At 37.2% G+C, this 18,284-nt stretch overlaps 1 protein-coding gene across 4 annotated transcripts in view; it reads right to left on the reverse strand.

Moving 5' to 3' along the window:
* The window catches only part of F8 (coagulation factor VIII), a 109,790-nt gene that overhangs the window by 80,306 nt on the left and 11,200 nt on the right, over positions 1-18,284 (reverse strand). For 3 of the 4 annotated variants that reach the window (XR_013342544.1, XM_077793788.1, XM_077793790.1), the window contains exons 2-8: positions 15,202-15,323; positions 12,176-12,298; positions 7,676-7,888; positions 6,433-6,501; positions 4,939-5,055; positions 3,078-3,299; positions 204-462 (exon numbers count right to left, since the gene is read on the reverse strand). Coding sequence is in view for 3 of the 4 variants with exons in the window: in XM_077793788.1 (XP_077649914.1) it covers positions 204-462; positions 3,078-3,299; positions 4,939-5,055; positions 6,433-6,501; positions 7,676-7,888; positions 12,176-12,298; positions 15,202-15,323 (1,125 nt within the window). In the remaining variant the exon portion in view is untranslated. Of the gene's footprint in view, positions 1-203; positions 463-3,077; positions 3,300-4,938; positions 5,056-6,432; positions 6,502-7,675; positions 7,889-12,175; positions 12,299-15,201; positions 15,324-18,284 lie in introns of those variants that run through there. The other variant, XM_077793789.1, reaches the window with a different exon arrangement.

An 18,284-nucleotide genomic window follows, 5' to 3' on the forward strand; every position in this document is an offset into this window, starting at 1 on the left:
ATGAACTGAAATCTCTGAAACCAAGCCAAAATAAACCTTTTTTCTTTTAACTTAGGTGTTCTGTCATAGCAACCAGAAAGCTAACACTAACCCTTGCCATTTGATTCTATACCTGTACTGACTCTTAAACATAGCTTAAGGATTTCTTGGTTTGAATAACTGAGAAACAAATTTTGAGTAGGAAAGAGTCAAAATGAGTTTACGTGTCATTGGAGGTGAGGACTGATGGGGCATAGTCCCAGTCCTCCTCCTCAGCAGCAATATAATGTATCCAAGTTTTAGGATGCTTCTTGGCAACGGAGCGAATTTGGATCAAGGAAGAAGAATTGGCATCATCAAACCTGAACACATCCATTTCAGAATCAAGATACTCATCATATTCTTCTTCCTCTTTGTTATTTTTCATCCGTAGTTCAGGTTCCTCTGGGCAGCTGTCTACTTTGATGTAAGCTTCCATGCCATCTGGAATCAAACAAACCAAATAAAGTCAGACTCCTACAGGATTCTCTTGCCTTAAATAAAAAAGAAAGCACCTTAAATTTCCTTGTTCTATATTTTTAGTATTTGAAAGCCTAGGGCAGTCCAACTCCACATCCCCATATCAACTAATGATTTCTAGATTCTTATGGTTTAGATGTGAGTTGTTGCCCAAAAGTACATGTGTGAACTTTTGTGTGAACAATGCAAGAATGTTCAGAGGAGAAATGATTATGACAGGTGTCATCTAATAAAGGATTAGCCCACGGAAATATATTAACAGGATGGTGACTGTAGGCAGGTGGGGTGTGGCTGGAGGAGGTGGGTCACTGGTGATGTGCTTTGGGGTTTATATTTTGTCTCTGGTTAGCAGAACTTTCTCTTTCTCCCTCTGCTTCCTGCTGTCATGTCCTGAGTGCCTTTCTTCTGCTATGTCCCTCTGCCAGGGTATTCTGCCTCACCTCACGTGCAGAGCAATGGAGTTAGCAGAGTATGGACTGAACCTCTGAAACCATGAGTCAAAATAAACGTTTCCTCCTCTAAGTTGTTCTTGCAGATCTTTGGTCACAGTACTGAAAAAAGCTAACTAAAACATATTTACTCCAGTGACTTACCATACAACCTATTGATTTAATAACAGCTTACCAGTAAAAATATAAAGTCCCTGAAGTCTCCATTTTTTTAAAAAAAAATTTCCTAGGCTCAAAACCAGTTCTAAAAGAGAAATATTTACATATGTTATCAGACAAAATTAACAACTTTTTAAAAAGGGGGCAATACATAGATGGAGGAGTGTCAGGCAAAAGGAAAATGGCCAAAGCAAAGATCAGAGGAAGAAACCAGGAAATATCAGATAATCCATTTTGTTGGTCATTTTTTTACTCCCTAATGTCTTGTCAAAATTCCATGAATATGTAACTGCCAGGAAAAAGAAGTTTCTATTCTTAATTACTATAGAGGACTATAAACATGTTAACTCATAGAAAGTAAGGGGAAAGGGTGGATATACAGCCAAGATCAAATATCTTTCCTACAGTAATCAAGGAATCTGGAGAGAGGTTAGCATAAGAGTGATATGGCCAAAGGATTGCCTCCTCAACATTTTTCTCCAAAGCCCTCTGTATGGTTTGAATATTTGTACCCTCCAGAACTCATGTTGGCATTAATTGCTATGGTGATGGTACTGGGAGTTAGAACTTTTAAAAAGTGTTTAGGCTCCACTATGTGAGGAGCCACAATGAGTTCCACACTTTCCAATCCTGATGCACCATGGGGATCTGAAAGATCACTGTAGTCTGGCACAGTAGTGCAATGAGTCAGGACTCAGTCTCCCCCACCCTCTGATAGCAAGGCCAGTCTTCTGAGTAGGCACCCCCCTAGGGTTGAGCTACACTCACCTATTGTTTTGTAATCCTACCCTTTTGCCCTGTTTGGGATAGAATGTTCCATGGAAACTCCCTTTGTGTGTCCCCTTCTGTTGCTCTGCCTGCCTTTGGGTGTGACCTTCCTACATGTCAGCCAATCTGCTGACAGCAGACATCATAAAGCTACATTGAACCCCCTAAAACCTGACCCCTTGCCTCATTTGAATGGCTTCTCCTCAATAAAAGGGTTCAACACATGCATTCTCTCTCTCTCTCTCTCTCTCTCTCTCTCTCTCTCTCTCTCTCACTTGCTCTTTCCATGGACCCCCTAAGGTCAGAGGAGCCATCACAGGACCCAAAGAAAAAGGTATTTCTCTGTCTCTGTGTGGTTATTTTGTGCAGCCCAGTTCACTGGAGTGACCCTGAGTGTTTTAGTCGTGAGAAATGCAACACCACCCTGATGAATAGACTAATGCTGTTAATGTGGGAATGGGGTTTCTTCCCCCTCTCTATATACATAGGAAAAAATATATAGAAGTATATATATGAATATGTACATATATATATTCCTAATGAATTACCCAGTTTTGATATTGTCTTACAGAAGCTCAACAAGGACAGCCTTCCATGGCCACAGTAGAGTAGAAAAAGAAGCTGAGCAAGTTAGCAAGGTCCTAAAACAACTCAGTGAGACCCTGTCTCTAAATAAAATATAAAAAGGGACTGAGGATGTGGCTCAGTGTTAGGCACCCCTGGGTTCAATCCCTGGTACCAAAAAAAAAAAAAAACCCAAAAAATACATTCCCATCAAGTAGTCCTTGAAAACCTCATGTGGTGCCTCATTTGCCTAGATTTCCCACAAAACATCTCTTCACCTACAACCTATAGTCTCTCTTTCCATAGTATTGAAGGCTAGTTAATGATATCAGGCCAGGAAACCAAAGAAATATTGTCCCACTCATTTTCCCCAATTCACCCATCCCTAACTATCCCTTCTTCCTCTATAACATACATTCAACTAAAAATATACTACTAATACTCCAACCATCTTATTATCAAGGTAAAATACTGACTTGGATACTAGCAACTAGGGGATTTTAGTTGAGGTCTAACATAATCCAAACTCTATAATGGCACTTTCTGTAACATACTATATTCCTATACACTGCCCAGTAAATCCCATTGAAAGTAGAACTGGATATTCACAATATTCATTTTTAAGTTCCAAGATATTACCATGTTGGTGGGAAGAGATATGACAAAATAACAGAAATTGTCCAAGGTCCATCAAGACTGTCTGAGCAGTAAGGAAAGTTACTGAAGATATCTCTAAGGAGGCCTGGCGATGGTTCCTCACAAGAAATGTGTGACCTTCGAGGAATATTGAGTGCACTTCAGGGGTGGTGCCCATTCCGATAACATGCCAAAAGACTGATTTCCTGTGGCATCCAATCAGACCTGTTAAACAAGAATAAGACAACTATTGCTTAGAAGTAAATAACTGGAAAATACTTTTGTTAATTGACAAACACTTGTCTGGTTCTGTTCAGACTGATCCTTCTTTTGTAATCCATTTCTGACCTCTCCCAGAACTTATATAACCATCTCAAAATTCCCACCTGGATAGCTCATAAAACCTACATTTTTTCAAAACCAAATTTGCTCTTTTTAAAAAATATTTTTAGTTGTTTATGTACCTTTATTTTATGTATTTATTTTTTATGTGGTGCTGAGGTTTGAACCCAGTGCCTCACACATGCTAGGCAAGTGCTGTACCACTGAGCCATAACCCCAGCCCCCAAATTTGCAATTTTCAATACCTCATTCTCTTTCAACTTCCTTATCTCAGTGAATGGCACCATCCAGCAATTATACAAGTGAGAGATTTCCTTGTCACCATCGTCACCTCTCATATCCATTGTAACACCAACCATGGCAATATAGTAAATGATAGTTATTCCTTATCTTATTCTAAAGCTCACTTCAAGTGGCACTTCATGAAAAAAATATAGTCTAGGTCAGTTTCCTTAGTTATATACTTATATATACAATTATGTAATTTTCTTTCAGAGTAATTGTTGATTTGTAATTTTGCATTTTTATATTGATTCCTTCATTATTATCCATCTCTTAATCTATAAGGTATGTGAGAGCATGAGCTTGAATGTTGCCGCAGTCTTGGCTGGGCACAGAATCACGAGCCACCACACCTTGTAGATTCAAACAGCAATTCTTTATTCCCGAACTCACACCAGCCGTCTACAAACACATTCTGGGGAAATCCAAGTTCTCCCGCACAATTCACGTCCCAAATACTTTCTGAATTCCACGAGAACTCAACGGGAACTCAGGCAGCAGGAACGCCTTATTCCCAGCAGCAATAACCTTAAACCTGGAACTTCCCTAAACCCAGATTGTCTTAAACCGGGAACGCCTTAAATTTGTCTTAAACTGGGAATGCCCTAAACCCAAGGAGCCAGATACTTCCTAAAACCTGCAGGATACTCCCTAAACCTGGATCCACCCTGGTCCTTGAGCAGGGTCACCTTTCTCAAACACACATGCAAGGTCACAGCGGATTTCCAAGGCAAGTCCATTTAACATGGGGTACGCTGGCAAGGAAATTTCGATGCGTCATTCCTACTTGGCAATGGCCCTCAGCAGAATGTTTCAAAAATAATTTCCTTCTTAACTCTAAAAGAATGAATATTCATTATAGAATTACTGAAAAACATAGAAAATAATTAAGAAAAATAAACCTGAGAGGGGTGATACACACATATACACTCCTCCTAGCAACTGAGGAGGCTGAGACAGGAGGCTTGCAAGTTCAAAGCCAGCCTCAACAACTAAGCGAGGCCCTAAGCAACTCAGCAAGACTCTGTCTTTAAATAAAAAATAAAAAGGGCTGGGGATGTGGCTCAGTGGTTAAGCACCCCTGGTTCAGTCTCCAGTACCAACAAAACAAAACAAAAACCCAGAGGCCAAATTTCAGTGGGCTTTCTATTGTGATGCACAGTTGTCTGAGAATTGGAGAAGAGAGCTCTAATGCTGAATTCAAAGAACTCTGAGGATTATTGAGCAGGCATGCACATACCTGGAAGAGACCTGTTTACGTAGCCATTGACTGTGTGCATTCTAGGCAAGGGCCCAGCAGGTGGAGAATCCATATCCTGTGTCAAGGGGCCCTTTGTTTCTGAGTGCCAGCTCTTCCCTGATGAGAGAGAAGGTTAAAAAAAAGTCACCTAACCTTTCTTTCATGAGTGATTCTCCTTCTGTTCTTTTCTGCCTCCCTCCTTTCACAAAAAGATACTCACAAAATGTTTGTCACAAAATGGGAGTTCATAATCCACTTGAATCAAATGTATGAAATATGATATGTCAAGAGCTTTGTAATGTTTTGAACAACTAACAATAAAAAAAAGTTTGTCACAAAAATAGACATGGAAGGGCTGGGTTTGTGGCTCAGCAGTAGAGCACTCACCTAGCATATGTGAGGCCCTGGGTTTGATCCTCAGTACCACATAAAAATAAATAAATAAAATAAAGGTATTATGTCCAACTACAACTAAAAATAAATATTAAAAAAATAGACATGGGTGACTTATCCCCTCAAAATCAATGAGAGAAAACATTAGCAAACTGATTGTCTCTCCTTATATTTGTCCATAACAATAGGTTGGAAATAATAATGATAAATAATAACTAGGGAAAGGGAGAATACTGGTTAGTTTGAGCCATGATTTAGTTAAAGGGAAGTAGATGAAAAGGGCTGTCAGTCCTTGTCTCTGTCATAATTGCTTCATTTCAGTTTATAATGAAACTCTACACACCTGAAAGCTTCTCAACCTCCTCTCTAAAATTAGAGCTAAAGTACTAGACATTTCTCAGACTGCTGTAGTAATAATGGAGGGTCAAGAACTCAAAAGGCAGGGAGACTAGTCATGAGAAAAATGATGGAGGCCTCAATTAAGAGCATAGTAGTTTACCAGGTGTGTTGGTGCACATCTATAATCCCAACAACTTGGAAAAGAGGATAAAGAGTTTAAAGCTACCTTCAGTAACTAGCCCCAGCAACAAAAAAGGCTAAAGTCTAATCCTCATAACAACTGTTTGAGAAAATATTTCATTTTTAGATTTGAGGAAACAGATGCAGAGGTTAATTTGTCAAAAGTCACATACTTAATGAGAGATGAAGATTAAACAATGTATTTAGGAAGTACAATCAAAAGTCTTTGCTCATGGATTTAAGGAGAGGAACAAGGAAAACCTGTGACCTAGTTCCTCTATCTTCCTACCTCATAGCTGATGCTAGCACCATGCTCTTGAATTGTTAGAACTATGAGCTAAATAATCCTCTTTTATTTTAAAAATATCTTACCTCTGGTATTTTGTTATAATAACCCAAAATGGACTAAGACAAATAGCATCATCAAGTTCATGCATCTCACCATTCTATTTCGAGGATCTATCCTGAATAGTAATAGTGTTTGTTTTTCTATAATCACCTACTCTGAACAGAAGCAGCCCACATTCTCAAATACCAAATTAAGGCAATAATTTGACTTCTTTCAGATCGGAGCTCACTAACCTTCATCAAATACAGCAAAAAGCAGTACAAATTGGTGCAACATCTGTGTTCTTTCTTTGGCCAAACTCCCTGGGGGAAATAGAGTGGGGCGAATATGAATGAATTTATCTTATACACAAAATCCCATCATAGAAAAAATCACCACTAGGAGGAGACATTTTTTTATCAACTGCTTGAGAATAAGAACAAATGTAGTCCTTTGTTGTTAGCTTTACTATAACACTGTTTCTTTGATATAAAGTTTCCTATTCCACAGTTTATAAAACCATCTGTGACAAAGGGTTATTTATTTAAATTTCAAATTTTTTTGGACTATTACTTTTATAAAATACATTAAAATGAATTACTAGAAAAATGGAATTTAAAAGACATACAAAAACACAAGCCAAATATAATATCTCTCTATGTGTATATATATATATATATATATATATATATATATATATATATATACACATACAGACATACACACACATACAACAGAAAACAAAAACATTACAAAATGGATGGAAAATATGTAACGTTTATACTTTGCAATTTTAAGTGATACTACTTCATACCCACTAGGATGCCTATTTTTTAAATTAAAGACAAATATTGACAAGGATGTGCAGAAATTTCAACCCTCATGTAAAATAGTGCTACTGCTGTGGAAAACAGTTTGGTGGTTTAATCAATTATTGTTGTCATTTTAAACCAATAAATTGTGGAGTTATTCAACAATAGAGAACTAGAACATAAGAAAGTTCAAATGAAGCTAATTGTACCATAAAAACAGGATTAAAACTAAATTATACAAAGTTTAATTACCTAATTTACTTTATGCTATTAAGGTATAAATTAAGAACACATGAATAAAATTAAGATTATTTTAGGATAATTAGTTACAAAAATAAACAAACATCTACATTACTCAAATTTTATATACTTTTGACTTATAAAAACTAAGCACTTGAACCACTCACTGATGTGTTTACCTCCATAAAGCTTTCCAGGAAAAGAAAAGAATATTTTTTTCAGAGAAAAGAACACAAATGCTGTTATTAAAAGATCCTGTCCTGGGCTGGAGTTGTGGTTCAGAGGTAGAGCGCTTGCCTATCATGCATGAGACCCTGGGTTCCATCTTCAGCACCAAATAATAATAAAAGTAAAGATATTGTGTCTACATACAACTAGAAAAAAAAAAACCCTGTTCTTATTTATGTCCTTATTTCATTTCTGTCCTGCCCTTTCACCTACTTACCTTCTCTACATACCAGCAGAGCTCCAATGAGGCCTGAATTCAGGTCTTTTACCAGATCCACATGAGAAAGATATGAGTAGGTGAGACATGGTGGATCAGAGGCCATTGGACCATTCTCTTTCAAGACCTGCCATACATAGGTATGCCTCTCGCCAGGAAAGACTTTATCATCTTCTTTCTCCCTTTGGCTAGTCTGATCATCATATTCAGCTCCTAAAGAAAGAAGGTAGAAAACTGTCCTTTCTATGCCCATTGTCCACTCAGAAGAATATATCAAGCTCATTGGAACAAATGGATTCTACATAAGAAATAAACTTTAAGGATTCTTAATGTTTTTGCCATAAAGAAATTATAAATGTTTGAGGAGACAGATGTGTTTAGTGTCATTTAAACATAACACAAGGTGTACATGTTTGGAAGTATTGTCAGTCCCCATTAATATGAACAATCTTTACGTTATAATGTACTAGTTAAAAATAAATTTAATTTAATAAACAATGTATAAAAACATCCAAATGTACTCCAAAAGATATGCTATTATCATCTGTTAATAAAGATCTTAAAAATTAAAAAAAGAAGGAAGTGGGCTGGGGTTGTGGCTCAATGGTAGAGTGCTCGCCTAGCATGCCTGAAGCACTGGGTTCAATCCTTAGCACCACATAAAATAAAATCAAAAAATTAAGAAAAAAAAGAATAATTGACTGTATGAAAAAAAGAAGGAAGCAATTTAATTTGAAAAACTAATAAGCAACAGCTATAAATAGGGGAAAGCCTTATGTATTCCAGAGGAGCTTGAGACCACTAACCCTAACATAAATGGTAAAAATCAGGTTCTTATTCACATCTCCAGATTCTGTTAATTAATAATATTGCCTCCATTCTTGCATCATTTTGATCAATTCAAGTCAATTCATCAACAAACATGCATTGGATATATACTTTGTTAATACTCTTTGATAGGCAGGCATGGTTAAGATACAGAGATTTAAAAATTTTTAACTTGGTTCTTCCCTATAGGGCCAACACTATGTTTGATGGGGAATGTAGAAGTACAATTATAATACAATGTAGAAATATTCACTCAATGATCTGCTTTGTATTTGTATAAGTTTGCAAGTCTGTCATTTTTACCTCCCAAGTCAACTCTGGTAAGCCATATTACTATTTAACCCATTTGCCCAGACCTCACCAGGTTAGGGTACTCAAGAATTGTGTCTATGCTTAGCCCTTGCTGCAAAATTGTAGGAACCATGACCTCTCTAAAATTTCCCTGCGGGGCTGGGGATGTGGTTCAAGCGGTAGCGCGCTCGCCTGGCATACGTGTGGCCTGGGTTCTATCCTCAGCACCACATACCAACAAAGATAACTAAAATAAATAAATAAATAAATATATATATATATATATATATATATATATATATATTAAAAAGTTCTCTCTCTCTCTTTAAAAAAATTAAAAAAATAAAATGTCCCTGTATTATTCTGAAAACTCTCAAGTGGATAAAGCTCATAGAATTAGCCTAATCGTCTCCAGCAGAAACATGGGTGACCTTTTCTCTATACTGTCTATCCTCTCTTGTTACTTTACCCCAACCCAAATTTGGAGTGGATTCATGAAAGAAATCCAGAATATTAAGGCAATCTCATTTCAGAATAAGAACTTAGTCAACATGTAAGCACAGTTAGGCTGTATAATATAGAGTATGTATGCCAATAATGTATTAATGACTTACTTGAATCTTCTTGATTTACATATGCTAACAACTATATGAACAGTGTCATCATCAACTTTGGCACCCTCTTCACTCATTTTCTACATTGTGAAGGTTAAGGAAATGCTAGCTAGAGTAAAGGGTATGACCAAACAGGTTGTTTATTTTAATGATCTCACCTTGTGCTTCTGCTAGGTGGTGAAGGAGTGCCTGGGAAGTCAGAGCAAAAGGAGAAAGAAGGGAAGTTCCTCCCTAGGAAGTTTTCTGGGCATGAGAAGCAGATGAGATAGAATTTTTATGATTCTTGTCCTGGCTCCACAAGGGAGAACAGGAAATCTAAATCAATTTGGGGGCTTACACTAAAATAGTAATGTTCCTGACTTCATGAAATTTTCTTCCACTAGGTCTCCAAATAAATCCCTTGACAAAGCCACAATGAAGATTTGGGTCACACAGCATGATGAAACATGTTCAAACATGAGTCACCACATCAGGAGCAGCAGCTTCAATATATGTTAAATGACATTGTTTTGGGAGTGTACAGATGAGTGCTGTCCAATAGAAATATAACGTGAGCACATGTGTAATTCTAAATTTTCTCATAGACATGTTAAGAAAAGTAAAAGAAAATAGGTGAAATTATTTTAATTATGTATTTTACTTAACCTAATATATCCAAATATTATAATTTCAATATGTAGTCATAGACAATGAGTGGGATATTTTACAGTCTTCTTTTGTACTATGCATTTTAAATCCAGTGTGTATTTTATAGTATGCCTCAATTGTGACTCACCACATTTCAAGTGCTTGATAGCCTCAGTGGCTTAACTTGGACCAATAACTATGACCAGGAAGGAACAGGCTTTAAGAAAATGGCAGGTTTTGTTTACAGTGCATTTAGAGGAAGTGATTTTAAGGAGTGAGGAATATGTGTAATTTTGGAAGAAAAAGTAACTGGTGTGTGCAGGATTAAAAATATGGTCATTTTTTTTTCTTCCTGTTACTTGCCCATGCTAGGCCAAATAAACATTCTGTCCTCCAGGTTATAGAGACCTATATTTGTAGATACCTGACATATTTTTGCTTCCATTTTCCATACCACTTGACATCAGAAAGTACAAGGAAAAAGTTTTCCTTCCCACTCTTGGATCACTATCTCTAAGAACAAGGCAAGACAAGAGCTTTTAGTGGTTTGCCATTATGTGACAAAAGCCTGCCTGTGAATGACACCATAAAGAAGAGCTGAGATGGCAAGAGAAAAACAATCATTGCACTGTAGTGTAGTGGTTCAGAGTACAACTTCTGGAGTTAGATGTGTCTAGGTCTGGATCCTGATTTCACTACTCACTAACTATATGACCTTAAACTCAAGTACATTTTAGTCATTATTGTTATTGTTGTTGTCATATTTTTCAGTAAGTTTGCTTTCAAGAGAATGAATTCATTTCCAGGTGTCCCACTGTTATGGTTTAGATATGTTTTGTTCTCCAAATGTTCTTATGGTAGAAGTTTAGTTCTCAATGTAATGGTAATAAAAAGTGGTGGAATCTTTAAGAGGAAGCATGCATTAGTCAGGTTTCCATTACTGTAATGAAATACCTCAGATAATTAACTTAAAAAGAGGAAAGAAATAGCTCATGGTTTCAGTCCATGGTTGCTTTGCCCATTGCTTTTGGGCTTGTAGCAAAGCAGTACATCATAGTGGTAATGCATGGTAGAAGAAGCCTTTCACCTCATGTCTGACAAGCAGAGAAAGCGAAAGACAGGGAGCAAGGTCTTGATATACCTTCAAGAGCACACCCCAATGACATAACTTCTTCCCACTAGGCATCACCTCTTAAAGTTCAACCACCTCCCAACAGTGCCACAGGCTATGAACTAAGCCTTTCACACATGGGACTCTGGGGGACATTGCAGACCCAAATTATAGCATGAGGTCTACTACAAGGTAATTATGTCGTGGCAGCACCACCTTGGGAAGACATTAATACCAATGTTGAGACTATGGGTTAGGACACATGGTATTGTTAAAAATATATAAGTTCAGCTTTCTTACCTCACTCTGTTGCTTCCTGTTTCCCCATGTGGCATCTTTCTCTCCCAACATGTGATGCTATCTGCCATGAAGTCCTCACCAAAAACTAATCCTGGCATCATGCTCTTGAACCCTCAGAACTATGAGCTTTTAAGAAACCTCTTTTCTTCATAAACTGTCAGGTATTATTTTGGGGGGTGGGGAGGGTACCAGGGATTGAACTCAGGGGCACTTGACCACTGAGCCACATCCCCAGCCCTATTTTGAATTTATTTACAGACACGGTCTCACTGAGTTACTTAGCACCTCACTAAGTTGCTGAAGCTGGCTTTGAACTCACAATCATCCTGTCTCAGCCTCCCTAGGCACTAGAATTACATGCATACACCACCGCGCCTGGTACTGACATTTTTTTTAAAGTAGGTATTTCATTTTTTTCAAAGTTAAGGGGAAACTCCAAGTCAGCCCCCCCCCATTTCTTTCTCTTTTTAGCACCAAACTGATTTCTCCAGACATAAAATATATGTGCAATGAGAGAGGCTTTAAGAATAGACAAGCAGGACAAAGACAATTTAAATAAACAAGATCTATACTTGTTTAGCAGATGCTCTGAAGGGGCTAATACCTGGATAGTCTCAGGTATTTTGTTTTAACAATCCAAAAGGAACTAAGGCAGTCACCCTCATAAACAAGTACATCTCACCTTTCTATTCCTAGCATGACAGGACAATAGAAAGGCATTTCACTTACCCTCAGAAGCTTTCCAGTAAGATACACCAACAGCATGAAGACTGACAGGATGAGTAGCCATGTTGTTAAGTGTAATAACCACTGTGTCATAAACCTCAGCCTGGATGGTCGGACCCAGCAGACCTGCAAGAATGAGATGTCCCTCAAAGGTCACTTGAAAGATAGCACTCCAGTTGTTATGAAAGTGAGGATCAATGTCACAGTGGAGAGGCAAGCTCCTGTGATTATTAAGAACAAGTAGTTATGCCAAAACCACCCCAGCCTCATGGTTGTTCTGAGGAAATATTTCTGGCAATTCATTAAGTGCATTCATCAGTTCAACTAATATTTGAGTTGGAACTGTCCTATGTACTAGATTTCACATTATAGAAACATTAAGCATGTAAAGAAATAACAAGAAAATTTGAAGTTATTGTGATTTCTATAAAGGATGACAATGTGTGCTAGAAAAATAATGAAGCAGGAGATAGGAGATACTTTGAATATAGTGGTCAAGAAGATCCTCTCTGAGGACATGGCATCTGCAAAGAGATCTGACTAATAAAAAAGAAGCAATAGTTTCAAAGACCTAGTGGAAAATCATTAAAAACAGATAAAATGCAAATCTCCTGAGATAGGAATAAGCTTGGTGAAACAAGGTAAATAAGTAATAGAAAATGTGGTTATAGAGATAGGGAACATAACATGTAGGACCTTATAGGCCATAAGAGCAGGATAAATCTTGATTTTACGGAAGTAAAAGAGGACAACTTGGAACTTGTTTTGAAGTAACAGTCAATAGGACTTATGGATGGACTGGATGTTGGAGACAGAATAAAAGAGAAAGAGAGGGGTAAAAAATTATTCATATGATCTGTGGCTTCTACTCTGGGTCATTTGTTAATCCATGACACAGAAAAGCAAGAGAAAAATTAAGAGTTCTATTTTGTGGGGCCTGGACTATAGTTCCATTGGAAGACTGCTTGCCTCACATGCACAAGGCCCTGGGTTCAATCCCCAGCCACACACACACACACACACACACACACACACACAGAGTTCTGCTTTGTGGATATTATAAGATGCCTATAAATGGGGCTGGGGCTGTAGCTCAGTGGTAAAGCTCTTGTCTAGCATGTGTGAGGCACTAGGTTTGATTCTCAGCACCACATAAAATAAATAAAATAAAGATATTGTGTCCATCTACACCTAAAAAATATTTTTTTAAAAAATATGCCTATAAATGGTTTATTGAATTAATAGGATTCAATGAAAACATAAAATAGCTTTGTTTTTAATTGCAGTATATGGAATTTTCCTCTCTTACACTTTGACTGATCCTAAATCTTTTCCAGTAACTTTCAGGTGTTAGCAAACAGCAACGTTTTTAGTATTATAAAACCAGTCCAGTCTAAATATAAAATTTTGATGTCCTCTGCAATTAAAAGTTCCCTTTTTCCTCCAGCTAAATTCTGGACCCTCTAAGGTAGAAGCAAATGGAAAGAGGGTGGGAGTGGAAAAAGAGTCTTGATGATAGGACTTGGTTTGAAATAACAGTGGCAGCATTGCATTAGTATCCCTTGGTTGTAGCACATGCCAAAATTCTGCCTCTTTTGTGGGAATATATCTGAGTCCTTTGAAGACCCCCTCCCCAACCCTCAATATGGTGACATCATACTGTATCTCTCTCCATGGGGTATACACTTTTTAGCTGGTCACTTGCATGTTTCCCCTTAGTTTATGTTTCTGGCAGTACAACCCACATGGGCCTTTTCTCTTGGGGTCTCATCCTGTGAACTTTCTGGCCTCATGCTTAACAATAATAGTGCAGTCACATTCTACTATATCCCACCCTCCCTGCTATGCCATCAGGGGAAATTACTCCTAGTCTCTGACCTTAAAAGGTTTTTTTTAAATTTTTTTTAGTTATACATGGACACAATATCTTTATCTTATTTATTTTTATTTTTATGTGGTGCTGAGGATTGAACCAAGTGCCTTACATGTGCAAAGCAAGTGCTCTACCACTGAGCCACAGCCCCGGCCCTAAAGTTTTTAGAGACAGAAATCAGGCACTAGTCAGTATGTCAAGTTCCAGAAGTGCTATGTCTAGTCTTCTAAGTTGTTCTCCTGAAGTCTTCATTGTTATAGCTTGACATGAGGGAGATTTATTCCCCTCACATGGTAAGGGATATCCCCAAAATGCTCTCCAAAAAATCTTTAAATATAAACTTCCTAGCCTTCTTTTATATAGGCTTATAAGTGAGTCATGGTCCAAGGGTTACATAACTAGTTTTGAACCACTATATGAACAAGTCCTGAATAGGTGGGCTAATACCTTTTTTCATAATATAGGAATATTTGTCACCTATAATTCTCCCAATAATTCTTTTTTTTAAGAGAGAGAGAGAATTTTTTAATATTTATTGTTTAGTTTTCGGCAGACACAACATCTTTGTTGGTATGTGGTGCTGAGGATCGAACCCGGGCCACACACATGCCAGGTGAGTGCGCTACCGCGTGAGCCACATCCCCAGCTCTCTCCCAATAATTCTAAGACAGAGACATGGAGTATAGCTCAGTGGCAGAGTGCATGTCTAACATGTGCAAGGCCCTGGGTTTGATACCCAGTGCCACCAAAAAAAAAAGTTATGACAGGAAATGTCTCATCTGAACACCTTGTTGCATGTTTATTCAACATCTAAGTGAAAGTATGCAGTTAGTGTTCACGTGAGAGGTGTAAGTGGAAAATAGAAGTTTGGGAATTATTAGCATATAGATAATATTTTAAAGTCATAAAGCTGGATAAGATCACCTATGGATTGATGATAGAAAGAAAAGAAATCCAGAATAATGCTGCAGGAGCACTGCAACATTTATAGAAGACACAAGTGTCAGCCCTAAGTATGGCAGTAAGGAAAACTGAACAAAAGAACATTCTTTTTGACAGCTGCCATATTTAACTGCACTCCCAAGATTGGAGAATCCTTGCTAGGAAATAAGATAACCAGTGTCATAATTAGCATTCAATATTGTTTTTTTATTACCCATCCAGGGTGGCCTGGGCTTGGCAATGTTGAAAAGGTGATCCGTGAACTCTACAAACACAGTCTTTTTATACATGACCGAGGTATTGAACGGAAAAGATCTTTGTGTTCTAGGAGGAAATCTGTATGGAGAAAGGAAAAGTCATTCAAAATTCAGCTGCAACTAATGCTCCCATCCCATTCTCATCTACTGTTAACAAATGTTCAGTTACTAAATTAGAAGTTGTACATGAATCCCTGAAAGCCACCAAATCAAACACTGTTTCTGCAAGTCAACTTATATATTAGGTACAAAATGATAGATCATAAAATCAAGACCCATACAGTACATCAGCCAAAAATTTTTCTGCCAAAGCAATAACTATTGAATCTTTCAATTTCACCTCTAAAACAGACTATAACTTTAACCTAAGTATCTTACATGAAAATTTGATCAATATGAACTTAAAATTATACTTTCTTACTTAGGGGTACCAAGAATATCACAGAGACAATTAACTTTCAATGAAGACTATATACATTGAGACCTTCTGATACCAAGCATTATAATTCACAGACAATTATACATTAATGCTCATTTTTGTGTCTAGTCTAATACTCCCAATTATCTATTTATTCATGGATCAGTTACTAAATTAGAAATTATTATTAAAATTAATTATATAAATGTTCCTAAAGTGTTATTTTTTTTCATAAGTCATCAAAATTCTTTTAGGTTCCCAAGTTTTCCTCTTTCCCTACCTGACAAGTTAGGCTGTTATGTCCTGAGCCCCCGATTTAGATTGAATAATCAAAATAACCAATGTGAATCCTAGTGAAGATGGGACACTAGACCCAAGCAAATTGATAGAAATTATGAAGTAGCTGAATGTGAATATTTAAACTCACTGGTTTTCATATGCTGGTAACTTTTTCACACCATGGAACAGTTCTGTAGCTTTCTATATGCCACAAAGAGCCTCTCTTCCTGATTTATGCTTTCAACATCTAACTTTTATTTTCCATTAGATTTTACCAGTTGATATCATTTCAATAAGACATGGGAATTCAATTAATTCTCATGAGGAAGAAAACTTTCATGTATAGATCCTGGTCTTCAAACTTCAATCAATCAAAAAAAGTTAAGCACTTGCCCCAAACAGATGTATACTGACTTACATATTGTAAGGATGGCCTTAGGCCTTAGTCTAAGCAACTCCATTCTAAAACTCCATTTTAAAATAAACCTGCAGTCTCACCAGGCCAGCCTATGGAGCCCTCTGATATGCCATCAGGCATATCCTGATAAAAGCAAGTCAGTTTCCACAATCCTGGTAAGAGTCAGGGTGAAGTCACATGTCATTTGTCATAATCCTGATAAGAGTCAAAAATGTGATATCAGGGCGGAAAACACCAGACCATATGTCCTGACTCCAAGATGTAAGATGTTACTAGCAAACCTGGTAACAGCTGATGGGGACCCAAAGGGTGAACAGAAGCTCCCAAAATTTAGTATAAATAATGGAACAAATGAACAGACATTCAGCCAGCTGACACTGATGCACACAAGCCTGAGAGCTTAATGAGGACCTGGACTGATATCCCAACTCTTCTCACCATCGGCCTAATCCTCTGCATCATCCTCACCACTCTCAAAGTCTTCAGCAGACTTTACTCTAGTGAAAAAGGCGACCTTTCCTTACTTCTCCTTCTCTTCAGCCAGCCATCAGCTCCAGGAGAAGCTTCTATGGGTTCCTGACTGGTCACTGCAGTCTGAGTGAGTGTGTATGTGCTGGACTTGAGACCTAAGATTTTAGACTTTAAATCTAGCACTTAAGCTCAGCATGCAGAGGGAATGTCTAATAAGTCTGTCATGATGAGGTGTGTTTGCAAACTTAGAATTGTTTGCTTTGAATTGATTATGTCTATTGCAATGCCCAGCACTAAGGACTGTCATTCCTTGATTAAGAACCTATAGAGTGAAATTGTATTGAGTGATTTGGAGTGAATAAAGCATTGAAAAGGGCATAACGCGTGGACATTCTTCCTCTCTCCCTCAACTGCAGTGTTGTACCTTTGCCCATTGTGACACATATTAACCACATACTATGTACCTCCTCTGTGCTATCACAAAACACACATCAGAAATGAATATGGAAAATGAAAACTTTTTAAAGACATAATTAATGTGGAAAAAGTGTTGTTTGAGTCTCCTATGTTATTGATTCTCAGGAGTTTTTGAAAAGTGAGAGATGTGAGAAATGGACTATAGCACAAATAAAAGATGAATGGGGGACACAGAAAAAGGAGCCCCCAAATATCAGCCAGTGAGACACCTTCACTGTTGTAAATGACCACAATAAATATGAAATGGGAGAAATAAGGGACAGCTTCTGATTGTATTTATAAGCCTGGAGTGAGAGTCCATCATGCCTGAGATTACCAGGATGTGAAATGAATAAAAGTAAGTCTAGGTATTGATCACTTATTTGTTTCTTTCTCAACCCTATGGTGAAACAACCAAAGTCTCATTGTTTCTTTCTGGAGCATCCACACCTGGTTATTTTTTTCTTTTTAGTTTTGATTGCAATAAAATATGATAATGTGAAAACATATAGGTCACATTTTGATTAACCATTTATCTGGCAAAAGACATGAAGAGCTATTGTGAATAATGTTGGTATGGACAGCAATACATATATAACATGTAGTATATCTCTCCTTTTTGTTCTGTTTCTTTGGAGAATCCTTAATAATACAATGGATGTACAAATATCTCAAGTCCCTGCTTTCAATTATTTTGAATATATACCTAAAAGTGTAATTGCTGGATCAAATGGTAACTCTAGTTTTTAGTTTTGGAGGAATTGCAGTACTCTTTTCCATATAAACTGTAGAATTTAATATTCCCAACAGTAAATAAGGACTTTAATTTTTCTGTATTTTTGCAAACATTTGTAATTGTTTGTATTTTTAGAGTAGCCATCATGGTGGGTAAGGTGGTATTTCTTTGTAGTTTTATTCATATTTCCTTAATAATTAGTGATTTATGTCCTTTCATGTGCTTATTAGTCATGTGTATATTTTCTTTGGAGGAATCTCTA

Source organism: Urocitellus parryii, chromosome X (genome assembly GCF_045843805.1).
Source record: "Urocitellus parryii isolate mUroPar1 chromosome X, mUroPar1.hap1, whole genome shotgun sequence".
NCBI lineage: Eukaryota > Metazoa > Chordata > Mammalia > Rodentia > Sciuridae > Urocitellus > Urocitellus parryii.